Source organism: Mustela nivalis (assembly GCF_964662115.1).
Source record: "Mustela nivalis genome assembly, chromosome: 8".
Taxonomy (NCBI): domain Eukaryota; kingdom Metazoa; phylum Chordata; class Mammalia; order Carnivora; family Mustelidae; genus Mustela; species Mustela nivalis.
In genome coordinates this window covers 79,225,768-79,251,753 of record NC_139027.1, presented here as the reverse complement: position 1 = coordinate 79,251,753, position 25,986 = coordinate 79,225,768, and the positions used below count along the sequence as shown (strand labels likewise).

At 38.3% G+C, this 25,986-nt stretch overlaps 2 protein-coding genes across 6 annotated transcripts in view; one reads left to right on the top strand and one right to left on the bottom strand.

Annotated features, from left to right (window-relative positions):
- Positions 1–10,455, bottom strand: part of EIF5B (eukaryotic translation initiation factor 5B) — an 81,629-nt gene extending 71,174 nt beyond the window's left edge. The window contains exon 1 of one of the 2 annotated variants that reach the window (XM_082747005.1): positions 10,132–10,455. In XM_082747005.1, the coding sequence (XP_082603131.1) occupies positions 10,132–10,166 (35 nt within the window). In that variant the 5' untranslated portion in view covers positions 10,167–10,455. The remainder of the gene's footprint in view (positions 1–10,131) is intronic. The other variant, XM_082747006.1, reaches the window with a different exon arrangement.
- Positions 10,456–11,289: 834 nt separating this feature from the next.
- On the top strand, positions 11,290–24,976 carry TXNDC9 (thioredoxin domain containing 9). Of its 4 annotated transcripts, XM_082747013.1 has the most exons (6): positions 11,290–11,457; positions 11,879–12,000; positions 13,985–14,203; positions 17,962–18,080; positions 21,586–21,840; positions 24,243–24,976. In XM_082747013.1, the coding sequence occupies exons 3-6, from the start codon at positions 14,015–14,017 to the stop codon at positions 24,358–24,360; spliced, it is 681 nt and encodes a 226-aa protein (XP_082603139.1). In that variant the 5' UTR covers positions 11,290–11,457; positions 11,879–12,000; positions 13,985–14,014; the 3' UTR covers positions 24,361–24,976. The 4 variants fall into 4 exon arrangements, 3 of the variants coding, with proteins under 3 accessions (XP_082603139.1, XP_082603138.1, XP_082603140.1); XM_082747012.1 differs by lacking the exon at positions 11,879–12,000 and having other exon boundaries at positions 11,291–11,457; XR_014316015.1 differs by lacking the exon at positions 11,879–12,000 and having other exon boundaries at positions 11,299–11,457; positions 21,586–23,854; positions 24,059–24,976.
- The last annotated feature ends 1,010 nt before the right edge of the window (positions 24,977–25,986 follow it).

The following is a 25,986-nucleotide window of genomic DNA, read 5'->3' as shown; positions in this document are numbered from 1 at the left end:
CCTATAACGAAAATGTGCATTTCAAAAATTTATAAGCTACACCACAATGAAATGCAGTGTAAACCTTGTCTGCAACCTGGTTTGAACACACTGGGAAAAGCCATTGTGTGGCTAGAAATTTGACATATGGACTGAATATTAAATATTAGAGAATTTGGGGGCGCCTGGGTGGCTCAGTTCGTTAAGTGACTGCCTTCGGCTCAGGTCATGATCCTGGAGTCCTGGGATCAAGTCCCGGATCAGGCTCCCTGCTCAGCAGGGAGTCTGCTTCTACCACTGACCTCTCTCCTCTCATGCTCTCTCTCTTTCTCTCCAAAATAAATTAAAAAAATTTTTTAAAAGTCTTTGAGACATTTAAAAAATATTAGAGAATTTGTGTTAATTGTACTAGGTGGGAAAAGGATACTGTGCTTGTATTAAAAAATGTTTAGGGAGAAAATGTCAAGATATTTATAAAATAAAGTACAATAACAAAAATAGGTACAAAATACTAGCAATGATTAGATCTAGGTGATGAGTATGTGGGGGTTCATTTTACTATTCCTTCATATTTTGTGTGCTGGAAATTTTTATACTAAAATGTTAAATTTCTATATTTTAAAAAATTACAAACTTTCATAAACAAAGTAAACTTTGGAATGAATCAGGAACCTATTACTTTGTCTCATAATTTCTGGAGTCTGGGAAGATAATGTCTTCCCAACATTTCATTCCTTTGAGACTCTTTTAGGTATTAGTACGCCTAAAAGAGGAAATTACTTTTCATTATTTTGACTTCAGAGCAAATTAAATTCTTGAAAACTGAAAATCCACTGAGTATGTGCCTATTTTTTATTCTAGGTTCAGTTCTGGCAATTAAGTAGTATCAAACTTTAAGTAAAAGGTCTGGAGTGAAGGATTATAAAATAAAATGGAAATATTGGACAGCTGCATGTCCTAGTACTGTTTTATGGAGCATTAAATAATGACTTTTTATATGCAAGGTAAAATTTCAAATCTAACCACTTAAAAAAAAGTAAGAACAGGCTGTATAAATTCTAACCCAGGATAAAAGGAAGAAAATAGAAAAAAGGATGGCAGAAGTGGTACAAATGAAAACAAAATAGATGGCTGAGGTAAGGTCAAATATATAATTAATACAAACAATATAAGTGACTTTAAACCCTTAAAGATAGGGTATAAAATCCTATTGTAAAAATTCAATGTTATTCTGTTCACCGAAAGATGGACCTTAAAACAGATTCAAAGAAAAAGTTAAAAGGGAAAAAATGGAACGCTCAACAAAACATTCAAAAACAAAATCTGAAAACATAAAAAGAATTATACATCACGACCAAGTGGAAGCTATCCTAGGATAGCAAGGCTGATTGAAAATAAAACACATGTAAACAGAAAAAAAAGACAAAACAATATGATCATCTCATTAGATGAAGAAACAGCATACAACAAAATCCAACACTTTTTTCATCGTAAAAACACTCTACAGGCTTGGAAAAGAATAGAAATTCCTCAACTGGAAAAAGGCATCCAGGCAAAACAAAAACATAGTTAACATCATACTTAATGGGTAAATACTGAAAGCTTTCCCCCCTTAGGATCAGAAACAAGAATGAATGTTTACTCTCCCCACTTCCAGTTGACATTGTACTGCACAACCCAGCCAGAGCTTTCAGCAAAACAAAGAAGCAAAAGACATTCAGACAAGAAACTATCTGAACCTGAAGATGACATGATCGTGTCCACAGAATACACATACACACAAAACCATTAGAGCTAATAAATGAGGGTGTACTACAAAAATTATATTTAAACAATGCACTAGTAATGACAATCGGAAAATGAACTTAAAGTAATTCCATTTGCAATAATGTAAAAAAGAATTAAATGCTTAGGTATAATTTTTTTAAAGATCTTATTTATTTGACAGAGAGAGAGCACAGGTAGGCAGAGCAGCAGGCAGAGAGAGAGGGAGAAGTAGACTCCCTGCTAAGCAGGGAGCCCAATGTGGGACTTGATCCCAGGACCCTGGGATCATGACCTGACCCGAAGGCAGACGCTTAACTGACTGAACCACCCAGGTGCCCAGGAAAATTTTTTTTTTAAAACTGCAAAAACTGAACTCTAAAAACCATAAAAAAAAAAAAAAATCACTGAAACTGAAGACCTAGTAAGTGGAAAGATATCCCACATTCATGGACCAAAAGGCATAATATTCTCAATATAATGACCTACATATACCTCAATATACATATACATATACATATACCTATACATATACCTCAATATAATTGACCTACAAATGAAATGCAATCCCAATCAAAATCCTGCCTTCTTTTTTGTTGCAGGAATTAGAAAGTGATTCCTAACATCTGTATGAAAATATAAGGGACACAGAATAGCCAAAACCATCTAAAAAAGTTAGAAAAATCACACTTTCCAATTTGTGAACTTACTACAAAACTACAGTAATCAAGACAGTGTGGTACTGCAATAAAGACACAAAATCTATGGAATATTGAGCCCAGAAACAAACCCCTACACTTATGGTCAACTGATTTTGACAAGGAATTAAGAAGAAAAGCCTTTTTATCAAATGGGATGACTGGCTATCTACATGCAAAAATGAAGCTGAATCCCTACCTCACAAACAAAAAGTAACTCAAAATATCTCAAACATCAAACTGTAAGAGCTAAAACTATAAAGCTACTAGAAAGAAAAATACCAGTACACAAATATTAGTATTTAATATTAAGTCACCTTTATGACTTTGGATTTGGTGAGTTTCTTTGATCTGAGGCCAAAAGCACATGCAACCAAAGAAAAAATAAATCGTACTTCATCAAAATTAGAAACTTTTATGCTACAAAGGACACCATCAAGAAAGTGAAAAGACAGGGGCACCTGGCTGGCTCAGTCAGTACAGTATGCAACTCTTGATCTCAGGGTTTTGAGTCTGAGCCCCACTTTGGCTGTAGAGATAACTTAAAATCTAGAAAGAAAGAAAGGAAGGAAAGAAGGAAACGAATGAACAACCTCCTAAGGGAGAAAATATCCCAGAGAATGGGACAAAATATTTGCAGTCATATCTGATAAAGAATTTGTATCTAAAATATATAAAGAACTCATTCCTCAAGAATAAAGAAGTCAATTTAAAAATAGGCAAAGGATCTTAACAGATAGTTCTCCAAACAAGATATACAAATGTCCACTAAGCACATGAGGACATACTCAACACATTAGGCCATCATGGAATGCAAACTAAAATCCCAGAAAGACACCACTTCACATGCATTAGAATGGCTATAATTCAAAAAGTCAGATGATAAGTGTTGATGAAGGTGTGGAGAAATTAGAATTCTAATACACTGTTGACTGGAATATAAAATGGAGCAGCAGCTTTGGCAGTTCCTGAAAAAAAGTTCAACTGCCTGGCAGTTTCTGAAGAAGTCAAACACAGAGTTACCCTATAATCCAACAATTTCACTCCCAAGCATAAACCCGAAGAACTGAAAACATATGTCCACATAAAAACCTGTACATGTATTTGTATAGCAGTATGATCCGTAACAGCCAAAAAGTAGAACCCCAATGTCCATCAACTGATGAATGGGTAAATAAAATGTACTACATTCATGTAACAGAATTTTAGAACATTATTCTAGACTTAGAAGAAATGCCATCTACAGTATCATCAGTCATACCTCTTAGCTTCATCAAAGTTCAGTACCTGAAACCCAATGACATAAATTTGAGTTAAAACTGTACTTAACTGTATTTTCAGGGATCGCTATCCAAAGTTTATGGTTTGAATGAAGTTTCAGAAAAGCCAAACAAGTCTTTTATATTACAATGGAAGGTATATGTCTATTACCAAAAGGAGGACTGAAAACCAATTATTCTGAAAAAATAACTGCTACCTGGTGAAAAAGAGAGATTCCTCTGAAAGAACTTATCTGAAGTTTTATAGACCATGTCTGATGGGAAGGTCTGAAACATTAAATTGTCATTGCTTTCACTTTAAATATACAGACATAAGTTACATAATTAAACTGGTTAAGGGAGAAAGAAATTCTTTAAAGAAATTTTGGCACTGACTGACCTACCAATAGTGGCTGTCATTTTTCTACTCTCCCTCCTTTTTTGATTTCTTAATCTTTAATAGTTCTTTCACCAGTAAAGAGCAGATATTAATTTTTCTTTGGAAAGCCTGTATTTTGGAATATGGACATTTCTTAAATCAACTAGTACCCTACAGTGAAAAGCCATAGGTTCTAGAGTTGGATTTGGCTTAATAGCTGAGAGGTTTTCTAAACCTCAAGCACATTATAATATTAAATCCCACTTTCCTCTTCTGTATTATTATATAGTAGTTCTTAAATCTCTATACTTTCCCCCTTCATCCCAGATTCTCTAATTACAACATGGTTATTGGTTCTACATGAAGTATTTTAAAAATATTTTATTTATTTGTCAGAGACAGAGTGAGAGAGTGAGTGAGCCCAAGTAGGGGGAGCAGGAGGCAGAGGGAGAGGGAGAAGCAGGCTCCCCACTGAGCAGGGAGACTGATGCAGAACTTGAATCCAGGACCCTGGGATCATGACCTGAACTAAAGGCAGACGCTTAACCGACGGAGCCACCCAGGTGTCCCTACATGAAGTATTTTCATTAAAATCACATAAATACTGTTAGGACAAGCTGTGTTACTGTGGTTACTTCAATACTATTTAATAAGGGTTCAAAATACCTGTATATTTTGGACTATAATTTCTTAACAGTTCATATTTGTCACACGGCATAAATTAGAAAGGGGAAGAAAAAGGAGTCAATTCAGTGTCACTAACCAAAACATTTGAATGCTGCTATGTCTTTAATTTTCTCCCTTCCCCCTTTACTATTTACCTACTATCACAAACTAATAACCTAATCACAATTCAGTTGTCACCCTTTTCACATCTATCCGAATAACAGAGTTCACTAAGTTGGTTAGACACAAGATACCCATCTTTAAAGTTTTCTTATTAAGCAAAAAAAGAAAAATTACTATATTAACAGCAACCAAACTATAAGATGCCTAGGAAGAAGCCGAATAAGAAATATTCTAAACAGTCAAATGAAAAAAATAAAATTTTACTGATATACAATTAACCAAATACAGAAGCATGTCTTATTAGTGATTTGTTTACCACTGTAATTTGAGTACCTAGAATAACACTTGGCACTTAAGTGATTAAACAGACAATTTCCTGAATGGGATGATGCAATGATGACAAGTGTATTAAATATTCTAAAATGTAATGGGACTCCCAATTAAAACCAATCTCAAAAGTTTTTAATAGAACTTGATAAATTTACCTATTACATTGAAAAAAGAAAACCTTAAGTGGGTAAAATATCAAGAGCATGAACACAACCACAGATGTCTTACGCTGTGCTTCAGTACTTCTTAAGCATTTCTATTCTCTGTTAGACAAACACTCAGTGACAGTCAAAAAGCTTGGAAAATATCTCACAAAGGCCCAAATCTAGTTTAGGAATCACTAAATCAGCTGTTCTCAAAGCAGTCCCCAAGACCTGTTCAGGGGGTCTAAACTAATTCAAGAGATCAAAAACTATTTTCAAAATAATACTAAGAGGCTATTAGACTTTTTCATTCTGATTTTCTCACAACTGCACAGTGGAGTTTCCCAGAGGTCACATGATGTGTGGTAGTGCTACAACACAAAGTGCACAAACAGATGAGAATCAAGTTTTCTTCTTACTAAGCCAGACAGTAAGGAAGTTGCAAAACTGTTTAATAATACCAGTCTTCTCATTTGTTTTTTGTTGTAAATGATTACTTAAGGATGTCATTTAAGTTAACGTGTTTATTGGTTTTTTAAAATTTTTATTTAAGTAAACTCTTTGCCCAAGATGGGGTTTGAACTTACCACCTCAAGATCAAGAGCTGGATGCTCTACCAACTGAACCATCCAGGAGCCCCTAGTTTTATTCTTAAATTAATAATTATTTTAAGAACTTTCAATTTGTAACATCGTAAGTATCCATATAACACACAAAAAGGTAAAGAGGTAGGAGGACCAAAGTTTGAGAACTGCTGTTCTAACCAAACAGCTGACACTTGGTGCTTCAGTTAAACAATGCTTTGCTCACCTAATGGATCAAATTAAAGAACTGAAGAAACTTAGATGAATAAAGCGCAATTAGTGGGCAAGCAACATCAAAAATAACTGCATCAGCTCCCCAGAGATCACCACTATAGAAGGTTAAAGTTATTATAAGCTAACAACAAAAATTTATCATCTGCTTTCTTATTCATTTATGGCAACCTAGGACTTCTCTTCCGCCCATGTATTAACTTCCTAAAGTATTAGTACAGGAACAAGCTAAAGAACAGAACTCTTGGATTATATATCTTTTTTCTTTTTTGATCTAATATATGTAGATAGGTCTTTTTTTTTTTTAATTAATTCAAGTACATACAAATTAGAAATAAATTCCTTTGTTGAGCTAGACCATTTGCCACTTGACCAACTCCCTCTCTGGAAAGCTCTGGACTACCTGCTATACTCAGAGCTCCTTCTGGGCAGGTTCCTCAAGTAGATCACCATGTTTTCTATCATCGGGAGGGACTCCGGTACCCTAATCATATCTGACTGACTAGGATGAATGTCTGACATTAGGGCAACCATCTAACGGTTAGGCAACTGTCTGAGAGAGAGCTAGAACTCTCAAGACCAGGGGATTTGCCAGTAATGAAAGGAACAGTATCTTGAGATAAAACAAGGAATAGTGGAGTCACTATACTGGTTCACTGCTGGTATAAAGAACCACAGCAAAAATTTACCTGATGCTGTACATACCCTAGAACTCTACGGAATCCTGAAAGACCTTCTAGTTCCTGAATGACATCCCCACCTCCATGATAGCTGATGGTGAGAGATAGATGAAATAATTCTCTTTCTTCCCTCTGTATCCTTTTTTTTTGCTTTTGGTGGGGGTGGAGGAGTATTAATCCTATTAAGGTGACACACCAACTTCCTTATAATCTAAAAAATAGAACTACCACACTTAAGGGATCAAACAAAAAAGGGACCAGAAAAAAGAACTGGAGGCTGTGAAAAATGAAATAACCTAGATCTTTTTTTTCTTTACACTCATCAGTAAGAGAACATCAATCGTATTGTGTCAACAGAAACGGAAGGACATCACTAGAACACACAAAATCCCATAAGGTCCCATCATGTAAACTGATGACTGTGAGAATCATGGAAATACTGGTCTTATATTTTGTATGATCTACAGATATTGAATCCTAGCCCTCATCAAGAATTTCTCCAATCAACCGAAAAAAGGCAGAAAAACTTACTGAATATCTTATGAAATCTCATTCCCAGAATTACACAAGCTGGAACAAAATTTGATAACAGGTTTTAAACAAAAGTCACTGATAGAACAAAGCATATATTATCCAAATAAAATTAGATACTCAGATGAAATAAAACCCAATTTTAAATGAACATTGTGTGGCTGAGAAGTTAAAATAAGGATTAAAAAAAGGAAGTAAGGATTAAAACGATCAAGTATTTTTTGCTCTTTCCAACCTGAAAAGCGACTCAATTCCCTATATCTTGATAACTAATTAGCAGCTGCTCATTTCTCACCCCGTTCTACCTGGCCAGAAAACATGTTCAGCTTAACATAGCTTGCAAGGCAAGGGGTGGTGGGATGAATGCACAATCTTTAAAAGTGGAGATCTTTATACAAGAGAATAAAACCAGACAAGTATCTCATTTTACACAAACAAGAATATTAGTCCTAAAATACAGCTCTTTCTAGACTTTCTTCCTAGTGTATATTTTTCTTTTTAAAATATACAAAATATGCTTGAAGAAAACTGTATTTAAATATAAAGAAGGTCAAAGCAAACTAATTCCCAAGTAGTGGAACTTCCCTGCTACCCTCCTCACCCCCAAAATATCCTCCCTGTTCTCCTTCCCTCCAAAATATTTTACGAGGAATGCCAAAGAAAGAAGGCCAAGCCGTTCAAGTCAAAGGTGGACCTCTGCAAAACCCTGGAATTTCTTAGACATTACTGAAAGGCATTCAAGCAAAGGAGTCCATGAAGCATTTGAAAATAAACAAAACTTGACATTGGCATATGAGAAAATAAATATTTCGATTACATTGATACCATGTTCGCTTCAAAACAAGCCAAAATATAAGAGCACAAATTAGTCTGATGAGGTAAAAAAACAAAAACAAAAACAAAAACAAAACAAAAAAACAGTAGTAGCATTCTTTCTATACTACCAAACCAATCACTTAACAGGCTCCAGTGTTTGCACTTTTCATCACTCACCAAAATCTTCATGAATCAGTAAGAAACACTCTCTTCTATAAATAAAGAATAAATATCTCCCCTCTGAATAGCTTTATTCCATTATGAAAGAGCTTACAAAGCAAAAGATGTAAGGAAAAGAATAGCATATAGATGTATTTCTTTTTAAACTAAAGAACATGACTTCTGCAATCCTGAACCAAACCAAGAAAAAAAAATTTTTTTAAATAAGACAATGAAATGAGAAAAATGAGTGGATACTCAATAATATTTAAGATACCCTTAATATTCCTTAGGCTTGATGATAACTGCAGTTGCTTTTCTCCTCAAGTGTTTATCTTTCATATACACCTGAATGATTAACACATGAAAACTGATGTGGCTTTAAAGTATCTCAGCAGGTGGATGGAACAGGAATGGTCATGTGATAGCCATGGTTGAAACGGCTATATACGAAGTTTTATTATACTCCTCTTTCTGTACACTGTTTAAATAAAAATGTATCCTATGCGTCAAAACATCCTGTCAAAAGCAGAGAAATTTTTGTCCCACTAAATCACCCAGAAGTCTGCTTATTTTCTCTCATTTACCTGGTCTGATTAACAAGTTCTAGTCTGCAAATCAATTAACTTCTTCCACTAGATCCGCCTCTGAAATACAAGGCTCACCCTGGTGTCTTTTAATTCCGCTCATCACTGATGAGTGTCAGGTGAGCAAAAAATCCAGGAATTATAATTAGTAATCTTATTTTAACATTAAAACCTGATACCCATTTTGAGTCAAAATGATCAGAGGTTGTTAGTTTGGGGGCTTTTGTTGTTGCTGTCTTGTTTTTTAATTTACCTTTATTTTACATTTACCTTTATCTAACTTTTAATTTACCTTAGTCTCCTAGTATTTGAACCAAGTTTCGTGAACAGATGTTCACTCTCAGGGAGTAAACTTTGAATGAGAAGAGTAAAAGGTCTCAATCGAATGGGACACAAAGAAATGGTGCAAAAATTTCGGGATACGTAACTCTACATACACCTTTACACTCCCTCCCCCCAAAAGCCTTTTAAGAGGTTAGAAAGGAGAGACCCTGGTTGGTTGGTTTTGTCTCCTCCTCCTCCTTTCTTAGGGGGAGGTGCTAAAAAGCAAAGAAATCGCCAGAAGACGGGCCGGAAGAAGGAAAGCGAAAAGCACGGAGTATGGACAACCAGACCTTAAATAATTGGAAACTGTAACCAAATTAAATGAGGTTAAAAGGGTGTTACCTAGTAAACACCTTCCTGTTACTCCAACTCACCTGAGCGGCTCAGAGTTAAGAAACCTAGCTGTAGGTACACTCATATTCGAACTCCCCTCTCTTTACGTACTCACAGGTACAAAGGCACAAAAAGAACTCTTCCTGAACCTTGCCAACACAAGTGCCGCAAAAACAACTTTCACGCTGGCCGGAGCCACGCTGGCCAGGCGTCCCCGGCCCAGCGAAGCCACCCGAGTCCCTCCCCATGGGGCAGGGAACCCCCAAACCACTGCCCCGCTCCTCAGGCAGGACACCCCTCTTTCCAGGCCGGGCGAGAGGTAGCGGAGGGACGGAGCCTCCACTGGAAGAACCCGCTCACCGCCGAGGCCCTCTGCGCCCCCCCGGAACTGGGGTCTTGGCCCCGTGCCGCCCATTCTGGACCCAGGCCCGGAGCCCCGTGGTGCCTGGCGCGAGCCTCGCCCCCGGGCCACCCCGCGCCGGAGGAACCCGCGCGAACCACTGAGCTGCGCCGGACGCCGCCGTGTGGACCCGGTCACTGGCTACCTGTCTTCGCTCTTGTTTTTCTGCTTCTTCCCCATCGTGTGTCAGCGGCGCTCGTAGCCCCAGCCCCTCTATTCGGTCTCTCACAGACCCACTGTCCCCCAGCCGACTTTGGTCTCTTTTCGGCTTGGCTCCCCTCGCACTGCCGCCTCTCGCACCCGGCTCTCCACAGACCCGCGCACTGGGACAGGGCACATATGGTGTGAGCTCTCAGTGCGCAAGCGCATCGCCTCGCCGCCTCGGCGTGGGGACGCAGGGCGCGGCTCATCGAGAGCTGCGCTTTGGGTAGAGCGTCTCCAGTTGACCCGCCAGCCAGGCGGGAGCCTGAGCGCCCCCTTTCCGCAAGCGTCTGCCGCGCACGAATAACAGCCGGTGTCCTGGTTCTAGAACCCTGAGACAAACAATGAAGCTGAAAATTCCCTATGTCAGCTCCATCTTTGAGGGGAACACAAACTTGGAGTTCTGGAGCTCCCCTCAGAAGTAAGCCTTGGGCTTTCCTTCCATCTCTGTATCTTTGTATTCTCAGCCGCACGCAGTTCAGTAACGAAACACAATGAACCAGTATTGGCGCTCCAGGTAATAAATCTAGGACAAATTGGGACTCTCAGTAACGTCCTTTAATTATAAAGTCTGTTCAGTCACTAAAAAATAATTACCATGAACAAGGACACACCCATTAATTCCCCGAAATAGAAATTAACCTTTACATTCAAAGTGAGAGCAAGATCTAAGAATTTGTGTTATGGAAGTACAAGGAACCGACTTACTAGGGTGGTAAACATGTTTAATATTCGGATCTGGACGGTGATACTACGGGTGTTAAGTATGTAAAAACTAATCATGCTGTGGAAGTTATACCTCAACTTAAAAAAAAAAAAAAAGTGTTCATTCAATACGACTGAAGCGAAGTTGGGAGTGTCATTCCGGAGCAAGATTGTAGCTCTCTCTCTTCTGATGTGACATTGTGAGTACTGAGGCTCCCAGCCTAGCGAAGTCCAACACGGCCAGACCGAGCACTGATAAACTACAGCCTCCAGAATACTTTGCTCCCTCCCCCGTGGACGGTTTACCCAGAGCTAGGCTAAGAATCGGAAATCTTGGGGCGGAGGATGGGAGCTACGCACGCGCAGAAGCGCTCACCGTACGCACGCCCTCCTCCCCCGCCCCACTTCTCGGGCGTCGCAGCTTCTATCGCGTGAGGGCTGTAGCCAAAGCGGAGGCGGAAGTGACGGCCGGTTCGCAGCCACCGGCAGCAGCTGCGAGGGTCAAGCCAGAGTGGACTGCCTTTCTGGAGCAGTTCCTCATTCTCAGGTGTCACCGAGAGCTCAGGTGAGGCAGAGGATGGTGTGAAAAAACCGGCCGCCGCCTCCCAGTGCTGATGGACACTTCACTCAACATCCGGCCAGGGCGGGGGAGGGGCGCGGCCCAGACGTCGGTGTCAGTGAGGCGGAGGCGGCTTCGGCGCATGCGCCTTGGGAGGTGTTGAAGATCGGCTGGCTGCCTGTACTCTGACTTGGTCTGTCCCCGTGGGCTCAGGGAATGGCCAGGATGCTTTTCGGAAGGTGTCTCGGGTGCAGTTAAGGTGTTTTGGAGGGTGCATGTAAGGGAGTCAAGGAAGCGGTTAGGTAATTTAAGGACAAGCCCCTTCCCACTGTTGCCGATGAACTGTAAAAAGGAAGGATCGGGTTTGTGGTTTGAAGAATGAAAAGTTACCGGGATCGCTACACCATCTCCTTTCCCCTTTGTGAAGGCGGTGACCATCACCTGTCCCCAGAACAGCTCTTGGTATTCGCTTCTGTTCCCGGTTATCCCAGAATTAAATTCTGAGTTCATCTCATAAAACTCCAGGGATCAGCATCCGCTCCATTTCTGGTAAGAACAGGTTCTGACATGTAAGTCAGTGTCTTCATAACCAGTTTTCTGCCTCATCCGGCTCCAACCCTAAGGGAAACAGCCTCACTGACATTTTTCTTTGGAGATAGGAAGCGTGAAATTATTTTACTATATTTGAAATATAATTCATTGAAAATGTATAGCATTTTCATCTTAAGGATAATGTGAACAGAAAGTAGGCACATGTTCCTTCACAACATTTTTTAAAGGTTTTTATTTAAGAGAGAGAGTGGTGTGTGTGTGTGTGTGTGTGCGCGCGCGCGCGCGCGTGCAGGAGTGGGCGCAGAGGGAGAAGCAAGCTCCCCGCTAAGCAAGGAGCTGGAGATGTGGGACTGGATCCCGGGACTCTGAGATCATGACCTGAGCCACTCGGGCCTCCCCATATTAACAAATATTTTTTGAGCACTTGCTGTGTTCCATTCACTGCTACCTCTGGGGATACAAAGATGAAATCATTGCCTTCAACTGCTTTTCCTGTGAAAGAAACAAAACAAAACAAAAGTGAAGTTTGCAAGAAGACGACTTCTTTTCAGTTCGGTAGTTGTAGAGGGTTTGTGTGAGTCAGGCTGCGTGTCAGAGATCCACTCACTGTGGGTCAGTGAGTTCACAGTTTATTAAGATTTTTTTTTTTTTTAAGGTTCTTCAGTGGTATTTGCAACTGTGTCATAGTTAATTGAAATGCAACATCTTCCTGCTTTCATAAGCAAATTATAAATTATATTTCTGTAGTAATAACCCAGAGGTACACATAAAATTTCCATCTGATTGTTGTTAATAGAAAATCTACATTTTATGACATGTGTTATTGAGATAGAGCTTCCTTTCCTATCTGAATTAGATTCTGTTTTTAAACTACTCTATGTTACATAAAGGAGTGATGGGAAAATCAGTATTTTTAACATTTGGAGTGATACTGTTTACATCAAAGAACACTGTCAGTAGATCCATACCAATATCAATCTTTGTAACATCATAGATTTTGTTAGGTCATAGAGAACAGCAGTGGAAATTAAAATTTGGGGAATATCAGGCACTGTTCTCGGGAGTTAATCATTTAGGTAGAAACCTTGAAAAATGGGTTTTTGGCTGAACTCTGTTCTGTATTGAAGAAAAGTTTGTTTTGTAGATGTATGTGTAAAATCTCTCTACAGTTAACTTCACTATTCAGTAATTTTTGCTTTATTTTTCTTCTGGTTTAAGAAAATTAGCACTGTTAATATATGGCATTAGGTAGAACTCCAACTACCCATTTCTTTCCGGTCTTAAATACTTGTCATAAAAAAAAAAAGACTTGTCTTTGCTTTATTGTAATGAAACACAAACTAAGTCGGAAGCACCTAAACTATGCTTTAAGTAATCTTTTGAGTGGTGTGACTATAACCTGTAGAAAATTCAATTTTAAAACATTTCAGTAAGAGGCATCTGAGTGGCTTAGTCAGTTTCCAGGTGGCTTAGTCGGTTTCTTGATTTCAACTCAGGTCATGATCTCAGAGTGTTGCAGTCTAGCCGCGCCTCAGGCTTCTCGATGAGTGTGGAGCCTGCTTAAAATTCTCCCTCTCCTGCTCCTCCCCTTCCCTTTCTGTCCCTCTCTAAAAAAGAATAAAACATTTAGGGGTGCCTGGGTGGCTCAGTCTTTGGGGTTTGGCTTCGGCTCCAGTCATGATCCCAGGGCCTGGGATTAGGCCCCACATAGGGCTCCCTGCTCAGTGGGAAGCCTCGTTCTCCCTCTCCCCCTCCCCCTGCTTGTGTTCCTTCTCTCGCTGTCTCCGTCAAATAAATAAAAAAATCTTAAAAAAAAAAATAAAACATTTAAATAAAAATTCTCATAGGTAACATGAAATTCTTTATTGTCACCAGAACATTTTGTGTAGTACAAATTATATATTTGTTAGAATTTTTGTAAAGGAGAGAAAACTTTACTTGTTTTTTTTCTCCCCCCCAACTTTACAAACATTCTCCCTAGCACCAAGGCTGAGCTATACCATTTAGAAGAATGGAAGCTAATGCATCTGTTGACATGTTTTCAAAAGTCCTGGAAAATCAGTTGCTTCAGACTACGAAACTGGTAGAAGAACATTTGGATTCTGAAATTCAGAAACTGGATCAGATGGATGAAGATGAATTGGAACGCCTCAAAGAAAAGAGACTTGAGGCACTAAGGAAAGCTCAACAGCAGAAACAAGTAACCTCTCTGCCCTGCTTTCTGAAATTACTTTAACAGTATGCTCCTAACAACTTACATATATGTGTGCTGAAGTAGTTGTATTTCAGTCCTTATTTTTAGCGTTGTTTTTGTTTTTTACTACAGAGCATTATAACTGTTAAAAATTTGCTGGGAAAAAAATTAGTTTTAAAGACATTAAAAATTAGCATGCTCAGTATGTTAATCCATAGGCAAGTAAAAGAAACACTGTGCCCAAGATCTTTTTTTTTTTTTTTTTTTTTTTTTAAAGATTTTCTTTATTTATTTGACAGACAGAGGTCACAAGTAGGCAGAGAGGCAGGCAGAGAGAGAGGAAGGGAAGCAGACTCCCTGCTGATCAGAGAGCCAGATGTGGGGCTCGATCCCAGGACCCTGGGATCATGACCTGGGCCGAAGGCAGAGGCTTTAACCCACTGAGCCACCCAGGTGCCCCCCCAAGATCATTTTTTGAGCTCAGATTTTTTGCTTGAGGAGGAGCCTATGAAGAGCACCGGGAGTCAGTGGTTTCCCTTTTAAGTAATTTTAAAGCCAGTTATAATTTAGCTCTGATCAGTGCAAGTGAGGTGAGAGCTGTAAAGCAATCTACACAGAAGAAATTATTTCAGGCATTTCCATTGTAAGAATTACATGGCTTATTTATTCAAAGGAATGCATGCTGGGTCACAAAGAAGGGTGGCCACAGCTCTATCCTTATTGGTCTTCTAGAGTATGGAACAGCCTCATACACTCTAATCAAAACCAGTTGGCTTAAATTTTGTAAATTTAATTTTGATTAAAAATGTTTTCATTGCTTTTTGTCAGATTGAAATAGATTATTACCAATTCTGGTTCCTCTCAGTTGGCTGTGAATAAAACATGCGCTTTTAACTTTTCCAAAGAAATAGGGAGTTTTGTTTGTGCTGCTGTAGCATCTCTTTGATAATGTTTATACTCTCAGTGTTTATAAGAATTACTACAAAAAGGAAAGAATGTTTTGTAATGTGACTGAGTTTCTATTTTTATAGCTTGAGTTTTCTAAAATAGGGTGTGTGAGTGTAGTGTGGTTTTGAAGCCAGGAAACTTTTTTTATTATAATGCTAATAATTATCTAAGGTAATATAAGAGGAGATTCTGCTACAAACTCCTATTTCACAATCACAGTTAAGTAACACTACTAATTGCTAATAGTTCAACTAAAAAAAGTCATAACCAGGATCTTTTTGTAGAAAGACTAAATCTACCTGATTTGCAGTAAGCAACATACATGATGGCTTAAATGAAACTGTCGGCAGTTAAAAACAATAGTCTGAATATTTATCATTAAAAACCTAAGTCCTATAGCCTTTAGGGACTTTTTAAAAATTACTATGCAAATCAATTTAAAATTAATTTATCATAGAATAATGGAGAGGGTCTTATTTTACAGTTTTTACTGCATTGTAATAGATCTTTTTATTAAAATGCTTTTTAAGGAACTAGACAAGAAGCTTTAATGATATATACTCTTTTTGAGAGAGTACTATAGATTGCGTAGTAATTTTGATTTACTGATCTGTATAGGTATCAGGAAATGAGTATATGCAGTGACATAAGCACTTAATAGACCTATTTGAATCAATATGCCTCAGTCACCTGAGTACTCTCTTCTTGTTACAGCAGCTAGCGACATAGGACTTAAGTAGTAAGCAGTAGGACAGGTGAGAAATAAGAAGAGCCCATCCAAAGTCTTGGGTGATAGCCACTAAGCAAGAGCTAGGTGCTGCCCAGCTGCCAGGCCTTGGGTAGGCTTAGCCTGCACTGTGATCTCTTCCCATCCTCCTTGATTACATTCAGCAGATGCCCTGCAGAGCACCAACTCTGAAAGAAACTGTACTAAGAGCACGGGGTATGCTGAGTGTCTTGGGAGAGATGCCATGTGTTGGAGGTTCAGAGTAAGATTGCCTCCCTCTTAGGAACTTGGAAAGGCTCAGGTCTTCCACCTGTTGGTTAAACATATGAGAATTAAAGAGCTTTTTAAAAAACAAACACTCTTTTAAGGGCAATGCTATTGGTGAGTCAAGAAAAGGCATGAAGTGGTGCATGGGTGGCTCAGTGGGTTAAGCCTCTGCCTTCGGCTCGGGTCATGATCTCAGGTCCTGGGATTGAGCCCCGCATTGGGCTCTCTGCTCGGCGTGGGGCCTGCTTCCCCCATCTCTCTCTGCCTGCCTCTCTGCCTCCTTGTGATGTCTGCCGGTCAAATAAATAAATATTAAAAAAAAAAAAAAAGAAAAGACATGAAATGTTAACCTGCCATTAAGGAGTTGTACTTGAGAGTTTAAGTTGTTCACAGATGTTTGACCAGAGAAATGTCACATAGGGAGAGACACCAGGGCTTCCTGTGAGTGTCAGCTCAGCATAAGACAATGTGAAATGGATACCAAAACTATTAACAGTCTGTGTTAGCTTAAGTCCAGAGGAAGAAAGGAGATGGCACTCTTGCCCCTTTCTCAGTAGGCTACTTCTGGAGGGCCGCATTCAGACTTCTGCCCCTTTTTAAAAGGATAAGGAGGAATTAGTCTCTGTTCAGAGGAGGATAATTAGAAAGTAAGATATGTAGAGATCATTTCATATGAGAAACAGCCAAAAGAAAATGAAGGGAGAGAGGTAGAGAAGATAGGATATTGGAAGGACTGATGTGTGAAAGACATTAGAACTTTTCTATCTAACCTTAGGTCCATAGACCTAAGTGGTCCATAGATCCACAGACCAAATTTACAGATCTTTTGCAGTTCAGTGTGAGAAAATCTTTCAAACAGTTAGAGAGTATACATGCAATTGCTTTTTAAGCACCTGTGCCAGACACTATCATGTTGATAGTCTTACTTTTTTTACAACTCAGTGAGATGGTTGCTTCATGATTTCCACTTTTTAATGAAGAAATGGAGACTCAGAAAGGTTATTAGAATTCTTAGCCTAATAAGTGGTAGAACAATTATTCAAGCCCATGCCTTTTGTCTGTAAGCCCAGTGTTCCTTTTTACTAAAACCAGCTGCCTGAAAAAGGAAGCAAGCTTCCAGTGGAGATGATGAACCTTTCCTGTAGCAGGAAGCTTGAGAAACTGAAAAGTCTGTCAGGCATGATTGATGAGGGTTGATACACTGGGTTGAGAAGTTGGATAAGATGACAGATGGGATCTGTATTATTTCTGGACATTATGTGGGATCTGTATTGTTTCTGGACATCATGTGATTTTTTTCTTCCTAGAATACTCCCCCTTGGTGGCCAGTATAGAAGTGGGTCCTGCCTCTGAGCAAACTGGACTTGAGCTGCAGAGAGCTGCAGGAACCACCCCTCCCCTTGCCCTCCCTACAAAGACCAAGTAGCTTTATCTCATGAGCATTGTTTTTCAGAGCTTGGCATTAACTTGGACTTAATGCTTCTGATTTTAGTAGTTTGGGTATAGAGAAATTAAATGGATATTTACATTTTAAGTCTCTGAAGTCTAAATTTTTATTTTTGAAGTTCTGAGAAAATGTGTGTGAAGGTACCAAGAAAGATGATTGTCTTAAACACAAACTGTGCTGAAAGATAGTCCCTGCCCACAGGTTTATGTCTGCACTAAAACTAGAGACATAGGAAATCACTAAGAGGAATTGATTTCTCTACACGATAAAATCAGCTTCGTTACAGAATATTATAGCAATTTAGACACAAAATAAATGTAAGGTGGTACTGAAAGATATTTTAAGTTTATAATATTTCCCTTTTCTCCAAATTAGGAGTGGCTTTCAAAAGGACATGGGGAATACAGAGAAATCCCTAGTGAGAGAGACTTTTTTCAAGAAGTCAAGGAGAGTAAAAAAGTGGTTTGCCATTTCTACAGAGATACCACATTCAGGTAACTTTGTTTACATCAGTGACTTGTTTAAAAATGAAGAGATCTTTGAGTAGAGGTACACTAACATAATAAGGAAATTAAAAAATTGGAACTATTTCTAAATTGTTTCTTTGTACTTATGTAAATGTCTCTGTTAAAGTTAAACAATTGTTATATTGAAGATTAACTTAAAAACCCATTGTACATAAAAATGTTTAAATGAACATTATTCTAAATCAAGATTATTTTCGTAGAACTGGCTATTTTCTGAATTGTATTTTCACGAGGTAACTTTAAAAACATGTAAGAGATGTACACGTAAAAATTTGTTTTTGTCAATACAAGAATTATTTCTCCCTTTTCTGGTACTGGTATGGTATAAGCGCAGTGTTGGGAGTGGGGCCAACACCAGCTTTGAATTCACTCACTCCTTCTCAGCCAGCAACTCGTGGGGAGACCGTGATTTGAGCAAACCTTTCACTAGAAGCATCATTGGGCGTGCCAGGCTTGGCTGGAAGGAGAGGAAAGTGATTTCTTCTGGACAACCCAGCTCTGCAAGCCTCTCTACAGAGGCAGAGTCCTTGTAAAATGAAAATAACCCTAGAAAAGGTCATATCTTAAGTCTTTCTTTTAACCCCCAAATGTGATTAGTTGCCAACTTTTAAAAATTAAGAGATACAATTTTTTTTAGAAGTCCAGATTTCAGATGTTTTAAGAAATCAAATAACTTAATAACAGACCTAGAATTCAGTAGAAAGGCAGTTTGCTAATGCTGAATAGCAGCCACCTCCCTCAGACAGACACACACTCCAGTATAGAGTCTCCGTCATTCATTGCTGTCTCAGCCTTGCCCTCTTCCCGCATTTCCATAGTCTGCTCGGCCCTTGTCTTAAACTCACCACCCAATAACTTCGTTATTAATTAACATCTTTCAGGGATTGATTGCCTGGGACGCACTGATTAAGGTAATAAAAATGAAAGAAAATGTTGAGTTGGTAAAAACTCCTATAAGGGAAAGTATGGGAAGGGATTAGGAAAGAAAGGGTATTGGGGCACCTGGGTGGCTCAGTGGGTAAGCCTCTGCCTTCAGCTCACGTCATGGTCTCAGGGTCCTGCATCAGAGCCTGCTTCCCACCCCCACCCCCATCTGCCTCTCTGCCTACTTGTGATCTCTCTCTGAAATAAAAAAGTAAAATAAATAAAAATAAATAAGTAAAATTTAAAAAAAAAAGAAAAGAAAGAAAGGGTATCAGAGAAGCCCTCTGTCACTGTGGTACTCAGTCCTCTCCAGTTGGCACACATTTCTCAAGTTGCCCACCTCTGACATACATGATGAGGTAGTATATTAATATCATTTTAGTCTCTATGGTTGATATCATTTGATGTTTATTAGATGTTTTTGCCCACTAGATTGTTTTGTGAAAACAGAGTTTGCCTATATTGTGGTTCACCATTCTCCCAAGTTTTTACCCCTAGAGCAGCAATGGCTGACACATAGTAGGTGCTCAGTAAATATATCTGATGGTTCTATAAACAGTGCAATACCAGGAGTACTTACTTTCAAGCAAAAATGAAAAATCAAGAGATACCTGGCAGGCTCAGCCAGTAAAACATCTGACTTGATCTCAGGGTCTTGAGTTTAGCCTGATGTTGGATATAGAGATTGCTTAAAAAATAGAAAAAAAAATCATTAGAAAATTTTAGATCTATCAGAGTTCTGGGTACATAGTAGACTGGAAACTTCATGTATAAAATCCTGGAACATTGATGTGACCCTTTGAGGTAGTTATGTAGGTATAATTCCAAAGCTTCATGCATGGAGACCAAGACTTGGGAGAGATTAAGTGACTCACCTAATGTCACTTGTCTACTAAATGACAGAAGAGGATTTGAACCCAGGATTTAAGCCTGCTGCTTCTGGATTTTTTTTTTAAGTGAATTAACAAATGGTACAGTTATAGATTTACCTAAAATAGGTTCCATATAACTCTAGTAAAACCATGGAGTTGACTTACCTACGAGTCTTCGAGAAAATACTTCACATATAATGGTTCATTTATCATTTGTTTTGAGCTTCATTCAGGAACCATTTATTAACTTGTTCTCTCCAACTATTTTTCACTACACTCTCATTGCTATACTACATGGGTGATATATGAAAAGATGCATTCAAAGGTAGAGTGATGAGGCATCAAGGTTACCAGGAACTTGGTGGACCCAGTCCTAATTCAGGAATAACTTTACACCAGGAAGTATGCAGAAAGCCTACTAGTAATTTTGAAACATTTGATGTCTTCATCATCTAAAGCAGTAGTTATCTAACTTTATGGGACATGAGAATCACCTGTGTGTTTGCCAGCTCCACTTGCAGAGAATTTTAGATCATATATTTTAAAAGCTGACTTTAATGAACACTATGATTAAGAACTACTCAAAAAGGGCGCCTGGGTGGCTCAGTGGGTTAAGCCGCTGCCTTTGGCTCAGTCATGATCTCAGGGTCCTGGGATCGAGTCCCGCATCGGGCTCTCTGCTCAGCAGGGAGCCTGCTTCCTCCTCTCTCTCTCTCTGCCTGCCTCTCTGCCTACTTGTGATTTCTCTCGGTCAAATAAATAAATAAAATCTTTTAAAAAAAAAAAGAACTACTCAAAAAGGATTATTACAGTAGTCTGTTTCAGGAACACTAAAGTATCAACCAGTTTAAAATACATTTTAATTTTCAGAAAATGTCATTTCCATTTTTCTTTTCAATAGAAAGTGCCTTAATAAAAGTTACTATTGGTATTTTTCATTTCTTTAGAACCATATAACCACATTTATACCCTTTACCCTGTGCTTTTTTTTTTTTTAAGATTTTTTATTTTATTTATTTGAGAGAGAGAGAGAGAGCATGAGAGGGGAGAAGGTCAGAGGGAGAAGCAGACTCCCCATGGAGCTGGGAGCCCGATGCGGGACTCGATCCTGGGACTCCGGGATCATGACCTGAGCCGAAGGCAGTTGCTTAACCAACTGAGCCACCCAGGCGCCCCTACCCTGTGCTTCTTAATGATAGTTGCAGTTAGAAGAATTCCTTCTTGGTGTCACCGTTCAGTCTTAATGACTTCCAAATATGGCACTGTGTGTACACTTCTAATCCTGAAAATCCTCTTCTGAGTTCTATCAAGTCAGATTTGTCACCCTTCAAGCTCTGTGTATGAGACACTAGGAAACACGCCTAAGAGAAGTGACAGTTTTTTGTTCTTACCATGAACAAGACAACTTCATGAACCACTTGTGACTGAAAGGGTGTATTTAGTATTTTGTTTTTTTATAAGTATCATTAAGGCATATATGACTTTCTGGAATACTGGATGATTTTTCTGCCTCTCGTCAGTTAACCTATGAAATAAAATGACGTCATCTGACACAAGCTGGCTGTCAAATTATGAGACTCAAGCAGAAAAACTATAAAATTAGATATACTCTAACGATATTTTTAATATGAAAAATCTGTTTTAGCTTTTGATTTTCTATATGTTTTTATTTACAGGTGTAAAATATTAGACCGACATTTGGTGATACTGTCTAAAAAACATCTTGAGACCAAATTTCTGAAGCTGAATGTGGAAAAGGCACCTTTCCTTTGTGAGAGACTGCGTATCAAAGTCATTCCCACACTAGCACTGGTAAAAGATGGAAAAACACAAGATTATGTTGTTGGATTTACTGACTTAGGAAATACAGATGACTTCACCACAGAAACTTTAGAATGGAGGCTGGGTTGTTCTGATATTCTCAATTACAGGTAATTTTTAGCAAAACAACTGATTTTAATTCTATATCCAGTTGATATTTTTAGAGAAGTTTTTTTTTTTTATGTTAACATTCATTTTATGGAGCTAAGTAAGGTCTTCTGGGTTAGATGTAGAAAATGTTTCACAAATGAAAACACATTTCTTAAAATGTACATTATTAGCATGATCTAACAACAAAATCAGAGTTACAGATAAAATTGAGTCTTGGAGTACACCTAACTATGCGAAAGTTTTCATCCTAACAGATCCTATTGAATCTAGTTTTCTGTTAGTCTGAAAACCCCAAATGACACTTGGGAATTGACTCTTCCCTGATTTAAACCAGGTTACTCAAATTGATAATGACTTACTTTTGAACATCAGATTTTTCAATTAGCTATTCCTGTCTTGTAGAATATGATAAAGTGTATAATCTCATTTCTGTGATCAGCTTAAATTATTGTGGAGACAGTCTCAATTTGAAAACAGTCTAAAATCCAACTTTCATTTTCCATTAATCTCCTTGTCCACTTCGCCAAATGGTTTATCTGATTCCACAAATCAGAACCTGTCATTCTGCCTTCTGTGCCTGTTTTTGACTTGGAAAATTAACAGATAAAATTATACAATTATCATTCTATAGTCATAGTGCTTTTCAGTAAGTAGAAAGTTCTCTTTTCCCTGTTCCTTTTTCTCTGAATCTTCCCCTACACATGCCTAAATTATGCATACATTATAGAAATTGACTTTGGAGTTTTAGGTTTTAGTTTCTTAATAACAAAATACTAGTATTTATTAAATGTATTTTGAAATTATTTCAAGCTTTAAACAAGTTGAAAAGTAGTACAGAGAATTCTCATCTATCTTTTGCCTGTGTCTCTCAATTTTAAGCATTTTACATTTGCTTTATCATTCTTTTTCTGAATACACACTTTCTTTTCAAAACCATTTGAGTGGAAGTTGAAGATGTATTGTCCCTTTGCTCCTAAATATTTCCTTGTGTATTTTCTAACATTGAGGGGTTTTTCTTGTGTAACCTTAGTGCAATTATTAAGACAGGAAATGTTAGGTAGTTTACAGATCTTATTCAAATTCTGCGACTGTCCCAATAAGATCCTGCATACTAAAATGTTTCATATAGTTACTATGTGTTTTTAGTTTGCATTAATCTGTGACAACTTGTCTTATTTTTCAATATGTGGACATTTTTGAAGAATACAACCTAGTTATTTTGTAGAGCACCCCTCAGTTTGGATTTGTCTAACATTTCAAGTTTAGGTTTGGATTATGCATTTTCTCATGGGTACATGATAGAAGTGACACTGTATTCTTCTCGGCGTAGCACACCAGGAAGTAAAGAATGTTTTGTCTCATTTCTGGTAGTGGATAACTGAGCACTGGTTAACAGGTTGTGTACCAAGCCAAATAGTGATTTAAGAAGAACTTTTCCATATCCCTCATAATTTACTTTTTCATTTATTCATATTAGAATGGGCAGTAGCTTATTTTACCCAGTGGGTTATAGGTGGTTACTTATATTATTTGTTTTGAAGCCCAAATTGCCCCATATTTGGCCAGTGAGATCCCCTTTCATGCAGGCTTCTATGTCCTTTTTACATGTCCCCACAATTTCTTTCTGGTGCAAGTAAGTCTTAGAGGGACTCTCCCAAGAATGGACTATTACCCAAGGCACTGTGGTTCCTCTCAGTGGCAAATGATATTTCATAACCAGAATCTCGGAGCCAGGAATCTTCCTAAATAACCTTTGAAAGAAGAAAATGTCTCAATTATTTCTCAAGCATTATTGAAAAATTTCATACCAATTCCAGGTTAATGATAATGAATTCCACGAGTTTTATTGATGTTTTTTTAAACATTAAAAGATGTGATACAGTATCATACCAGCCATAATAAGCTGTAAAAAATAGATCATTTTGCTGTATCATTCTTATAGTGAAGAAGATCTAATCCAAGTTCAGCATCTCCAAAACAGATGGAAAAACTTTTTTGATCAAAAAACATTTAGTGGGGCGCCTGGGTGGCTCAGTGGGTTAAAGCCTCTGCCTTCGGCTCAGGTCATGATCCCAGGGTCCTGGGATCAAGCCCCGCATCGGGCTCTCTGCTCCGTGGAGAGCCTGCTTCCTCCTGTCTCTCTGCCTGTCTCTCTGCCTACTTGTCATCTCTGTCTATCAAATAAATAAAACCTTTAAAAAAAAAAAAAACATTTAGTAATACAAAATAGGGTTTAAAACTCTTAACCATCATTATGAATAATATATGTCTTCCTTGACACCAGCATTTTAAAGAAAACTTTACTCCATAGGTTAGGAAGAAAAGAGATTTTTGTGCAGGTTAGCATACCAACTGTACTATCATAAAGAATAAATGCTTTTCAAATTTGCTTTATTTTTAGTGGAAATTTAATGGAGCCACCATTTCAGAGCCAAAAGAAATTTGGAACAAACTTCACAAAGCTGGAAAAGAAAACTATCCGAGGGAAGAAATATGATTCAGACTCTGATGATGATTAGAAATTAGTTATAATTCTTTGTAAATTGTCTTTTTATTTCTGCTTACTTCAGAATTAGATGTGTTTTCTAAATCCCATTGGTTTTGATACATTGGTCATCTAATGGTCATGTTCTAGAGTTTTGTACAGTTTCATCACATTGAAAGACATTTTCAATATTTTCTGTGTGGCACTCATGTTTAAGTTGAGGAAAACTTATGAGTTCTTAAATTATCCAGCAAGGTCTGGATTCTCTATTTTTGAGATTGATTTTATCACAATATGATTCTTATGTCTTTATATCATTCACAATTGTGTTTTTAATCTACTGGATTGGAAATAGGAATTCATCAAACTATTCCAGGACTAATTCTTACACAGCGTTATTTACTTTATACAACAGGCTAAACAGCATTTACTGGTGTAACAGACTCACTTGTAAATGAATTATAAACACTCCTTACTTCTGGAATATATTTAACTATTAAAGAACTGCCTATTTATTCTGTAGGCTGTGTGTTGATGATGAATCAACTGACGGCAGCAGAAAGCTTTTTCAGGTTTTGAGCATACTGCCTATGTAAAGGGTTCTGATTGCTTATATTTTAAAACATGCATTAAAAAATTATCAGGAAGGATCACCTGGGTGGCTTAGTTGGTTAGGTGTCTGACTCTTGATTTCGGCTCAGGTCATGATATCAGGGTCCTGGGATGGAGCCCTGTGTCAGCCTCTGCGATCAGTAAGGAATCTGCTTAAGATCCTCTCCCTCCATGCCCTTCCCTCCCTCATACTCTCTCTCTCAAAAATAATTGGAGTGGCAACATGATCTGCAGACTCCCAAGTGACAACAACCATAACTGGTAAATACATGTATATTTTTTACTTAAAGTCTTGGGAATTGTCATAAAAGCATACAGCAAATAAAAACATTTTATTACAGAAACATTTATTCAAGAAAAGACTAAAACTTGGTAAGAATAGTAAGTCTCTTTGGTATTTGAGCCACACCATTTCTCCCCCTAGTTTCCAATTTCAGCCCACAGTTTCTCCTTAGGATGAGCGGACTGCTAGCATTTCTCATTTTACCTGCCCCCTCCACGCAAGCTCTAGGTCACAGAGCTCTATTTCAGGTAACAGTAGCAAAGAGGACTGGACCTTCCTTCCTCTACCCAGTCCCCACTTAAAGCACTGAAGATCTAGCCCAGGAATGGTAGACCAAGATGACTGTTTTCTGATCGCTATTGCCCCAGCTTATGAGTGGAGGTTCCATGCAAGGAAAGGCAAACAAGACCAGGAGCTGTCACACACTGCTCTGTTTATAGACCACTGCTCTATTTATCACTCCTAGAAAAGCAGGCTACTCTCCCCATCCCCAACTCTGAGACAGTAAGCAGACTGTAAACAGCTTCCATAGCATCCTCTAAGTTAAAGCCTAAGGGTGCTGCCATAGACAAAGGAAATTTAGAGTGGGAGTAGAGACAGACGAAGAGACTGGTAACTCTGTGATAGCAACAGGCAAAAGGGAAACCAGTGATAATCCTAACAGAGAATGAAAGGCAACTAAGAGTAGACCTAGGTCTAGAACAAGCCTCAAAGAGACTATAAGGGCTGAATTTAATTGGCTCAAACTGTGTAGCCATTTGCACC

Excerpts from the sequence above, each read along its gene's own strand:
- TXNDC9 (XM_082747013.1), top strand. The coding sequence starts at position 14,015 with ATGGAAGCTAATGCATCTGTTGACATGTTTTCAAAAGTCCTGGAAAAT. Across the intron at positions 18,081-21,585 it reads TACAGAGATACCACATTCAG|GTGTAAAATATTAGACCGAC; the intron begins GTAACTTTGTTT and ends TTTTATTTACAG. Across the intron at positions 21,841-24,242 it reads TCTGATATTCTCAATTACAG|TGGAAATTTAATGGAGCCAC; the intron begins GTAATTTTTAGC and ends CTTTATTTTTAG.